Source organism: Nicotiana attenuata, unplaced genomic scaffold (genome assembly GCF_001879085.1).
Source record: "Nicotiana attenuata strain UT unplaced genomic scaffold, NIATTr2, whole genome shotgun sequence".
Taxonomy (NCBI): domain Eukaryota; kingdom Viridiplantae; phylum Streptophyta; class Magnoliopsida; order Solanales; family Solanaceae; genus Nicotiana; species Nicotiana attenuata.
The window spans coordinates 64,479-68,220 of record NW_017674650.1 but is presented as its reverse complement, the minus strand read 5'-3'; the positions used below and the strand labels follow the sequence as shown (position 1 = coordinate 68,220).

The following is a 3,742-nucleotide window of genomic DNA, read 5'->3' as shown; positions in this document are numbered from 1 at the left end:
CTTAACTTTGATTTTAAAGATTAAAAGTTAAGGACAGGAAGTCCTTAACTTATAGCTTCAAGTTTAAAACTTAAGGACTGTATGTCCTTAACTTTGAGTTTTATGTTCAAAACTTAAGGACAATGGTCCTTAAGCTTGATTTGCTGGTTAAAAAGTTAAGGAAGTCCTTAACTTATATTTCTAAGCTGAAAACTTAAGGACTCCTGTCCTTAACTTTGATTTTAAAGATTAAAAGTTAAGGACAGGAAGTCCTTAACATATAGCTTCAATTTTAAAACTTAAGGACTGTATGTCCTTAACTTTGAGTTTTATGTTCAAAACTTAAGGACAACAGTCCTTAAGTTTGTATTATACATTCCAAAGTTAAGGGCAAGCAGTCCTTAACTTTGAGTTATACATTCCAAAGTTAAGGGCAAGCAGTCCTTAACTTTGAGTTCAAAGTTCAAAGGTTAAGGACATGCAGTCCTTAACTTTGAGTTCAAAGTTCAAAGGTTAAGCACAGGAGTCCTTAAGTTTGAAATATAGGTTCAAAAGTTAAGGATATTTGATCCTTAACTTTGAATTCAAAGTTCATTTACACTTGGTCATAAACTAATACTAACAAACTCAATGGACAAATCAACACTTCAGAGAATCAAAGCAATTAATAACATGATACCTTGATATAACTTCTGAAATTGTAATTTGGCATAGCTGTGACAAAAAATTGCGTTATGCCAACAAAATATAAGTACCTTGTTAGGAATTTATAGAATATTTCAGAAGTTTTCTAAACTTGCAAAATTCACATGTATCCTTTACACCAATTTTATACAAAAGATCATCCACAACTTTCTTAAAAACTAAACTACAACTCCTTTGGACAGCAGGTTTCATTTTCACTCTCATAATCATCCCCAACATTTTCTGGTGGAGTGTCGTACCCAGAATTTCTTTTCCATTCACCATGCGCCCAAAGATTTGCAGCAAGTTCTCTTCTGAAGTCTTTTATGTCTTCGGGTTTGAATTGCTCCACATCCTTTGCAATCATCAGTAGCTCAACATATTTGATCAGAAAGGCACCACAATCAGTCCTAAGAGAAATGTAAGATATGCAGTGAATTAAACAATAAATCTAAAGTACATATAAATAATAAAAAAAAATAACAACACGTACGATCCAATTTGGCGTGGTGATCTTTGCCATTGAATATCAAATTTGTTGAAGACATTTCCGAAAGACTTGTGATGTTTGTCAAACTGTGAGAACTTTAGCAAGTGGGGGATCATCCGTGCATACATTTCCATGTGATTAAGTCCTGCCTCATATGGCTCACTGTATATGGAATCGTATACATCAATCTTTTTCTGATTCAAGTCCAACACCCCCAAAAGAAAGTGTGTGACAGCATTATCTTCTTTAGAAGGAAGCCGACATGGAAAAAAGATTTTGTCAACTTGTGTCCAAGCAATTCCACATCTACGGCTGTCTCCCCACACATATGGTGTCAGAAACAACTGATTATCACCAGCACACCAAAAGTCATCAGTAGCATCATCACTGAAATCTTTATACACAAGCACCATGTAGTTATCAAAAAGAATATCAGTAGTTGTGCAACGAAAAGGATGATCGCGAGGGTGGTAGCATTCCTTCTTTCTTAGATAATATAGGGCAATGTCAATATGCTTCATAAAAAGGCAAAAAATAAAACAAATCCATCAGTCATAAAATAATTAAAAAATGATAAATTAAGAATAAAAAAAATAAAAGCCTTGTGAATTATTTCACCTTATCATCAAGTACATAACTGCTATCCGAAAACTCAAGGAAGAACATTTTGCTACTGATTTTTTGATGATACAATTTGTAGGGATTTTTCCTCACACCATTATCATCAGCATATACATCAATTTGTCCCCTGAAAATTTTGAAAATATCAAAGTTAGAATTTAGTCTTGAACATAGACTTTCATGTTGAAAAATTAAGGACAGATAGTCCTTAAGTTTGAATTAGAAGTTCAAAAACTAAGGACAATTGGTCCTAAAGTTTGAGTTTCAAGTTCAAAACTTAAGGACTGTCTGTCCTTAACTTTGGGTATCAAGTTCAAAAGTTAAGGACAGGATGTCCTTAACTTATAGTTTCAAGTTCAGAACTTAAGGACTGTCTGTCCTTAACTTTGAATTCCAAGTTCAAAAGTTAGGGACAGGCAGTCCTTAAGTTTCAATTAAAAGTTCAAAAGCCAAGGACACTTGCTCCTAAAGTTTGAGTTTCAAGATGAAAACTTAAGGACTGTCTGTCCTTAACTTTGAGTATCAAGTTCAAAAGTTAAGGACATGAAGTCCTTAACTTATAGTTTCAAGTTCAAAACTTAAGGACTGTCTGTCCTTAACTTTGAATTCCAAGTTCAAAACTTAGGGACAGGCAGTCCTTAAGTTTGAATTAGAAGTTCAAAAGCTAAGGACACTTGGTCCTAAGTTTGAGTTTTCAAGTTCAAAACTTAAGGACTGTCTGCCCTTAACTTTGGGTATCAAGTTCAAAAGTTAAGGACAGGATATCCTTAACTTATAGTTTCAAGTTCAAAACTTAAGGACAGACAGTCCTTAAGTTTGACTTGAAGGTTCAAATGTTAACGATAGGTAGTCCTTTACTTTGAATTACAAGTTCGAATATTTAGGACACATGGTCCTCAACTTTGACTTACAACTTCAAATGTTCAGGAGACTTATTCCTAAAATTAGTCTTACAATCACAGAAGTTAAGGACGTAGTGAAATACATGAAGGCACTTACTCTTTTTTGCGACCTCTCCTTTTCTCCTTGCGCAACCACGCAATGAATTTCTTCATTAATTTTGCATCTTCTGCGGCATAATGAAAAATACACCTACGAGTATATGTTGATTTTATCCAGCCTGAACTCTTCGGAGTATTTTGATCATCTGACTTCGAAGTTCCCGCTTTTCTTTCCTGATCAAAAGGAGATTTCAACTGCCAGCTTAGCTTCTTGTACCTTTTACCTCGACCAAGCTCTTCTTCAATATTTCCTTCAACCTCCATAGTCAAAGCCCCATCAATGCTCATTTGTGTACTTGGAGGAGTAGGAGAAAGAATAGCAAATGACGGACCATCATAACCAATACCGTCTCTCTTTCTTTTCCTCGTATTTTTGCTAACAGCTTCATCATTGTTGTCCTCCGCCAGCAACTCTATAATATATATATATATATATATATATAATATATAAGTTAGTTTGCTGCAACTCGTCAAATGAAGAGACAAAATTTCAATATGAATATAATATTTAGGACACAATCAGTACCTGTCTTCTGCACACTACCTTCTTGTATTTTTTCAAGAGACAATTCAGCTAAGATATTGCTTGCATCATTTTCTTTTTCTCCCTATTGCACATTTTCATCATCTTGCAATTGTTCACTCTGTGCTTCAGTTGCTTGTTCACAAGATTCTGCAAAAATATTTACAAGAGCTAACACAATTAGTACTTGTTAATAATCTTTGATAAAACAAACATATATAAAATAAAATAAAATACTGTTTAACCATTAAGGACTGCTTGTCCTTAACTTTTGCACTTAAAATTTGAAGTTAAGGACCAAGTGTCCTTAACTTTTCAACTTCAAACTATAAGTTAAGGACTGCACTTCCTTAACTTTTGCACATGAAACTTGAAGTTAAGGACCAAATGTCCTCAACTTTTGAACTACAATTTTGAAGTTCAAGACCTATTGTCCTTAACTTT

At 33.9% G+C, this 3,742-nt stretch overlaps 1 protein-coding gene across 1 annotated transcript; it reads right to left on the bottom strand.

The window, feature by feature from the left end:
* Window positions 1–847: 847 nt before the first annotated feature.
* On the bottom strand, window positions 848–3,063 carry LOC109219063. The gene is made up of 4 exons (XM_019383477.1): window positions 2,774–3,063; window positions 1,772–1,901; window positions 1,157–1,668; window positions 848–1,073 (listed from the first exon to the last, which is right to left on the bottom strand). Exons 1-4 carry the CDS (start codon window positions 3,061–3,063, stop codon window positions 848–850), a joined length of 1,158 nt encoding a protein of 385 aa, XP_019239022.1.
* Window positions 3,064–3,742: the final 679 nt, after the last annotated feature.

Excerpts from the sequence above, each read along its gene's own strand:
- LOC109219063 (XM_019383477.1), bottom strand. The coding sequence starts at position 3,063 with ATGAGCATTGATGGGGCTTTGACTATGGAGGTTGAAGGAAATATTGAA. Across the intron at positions 1,669-1,771 it reads GTTATGTACTTGATGATAAG|CATATTGACATTGCCCTATA; the intron begins GTGAAATAATTC and ends CTTTTTATGAAG. Across the intron at positions 1,074-1,156 it reads TCACCACGCCAAATTGGATC|GACTGATTGTGGTGCCTTTC; the intron begins GTACGTGTTGTT and ends CATTTCTCTTAG.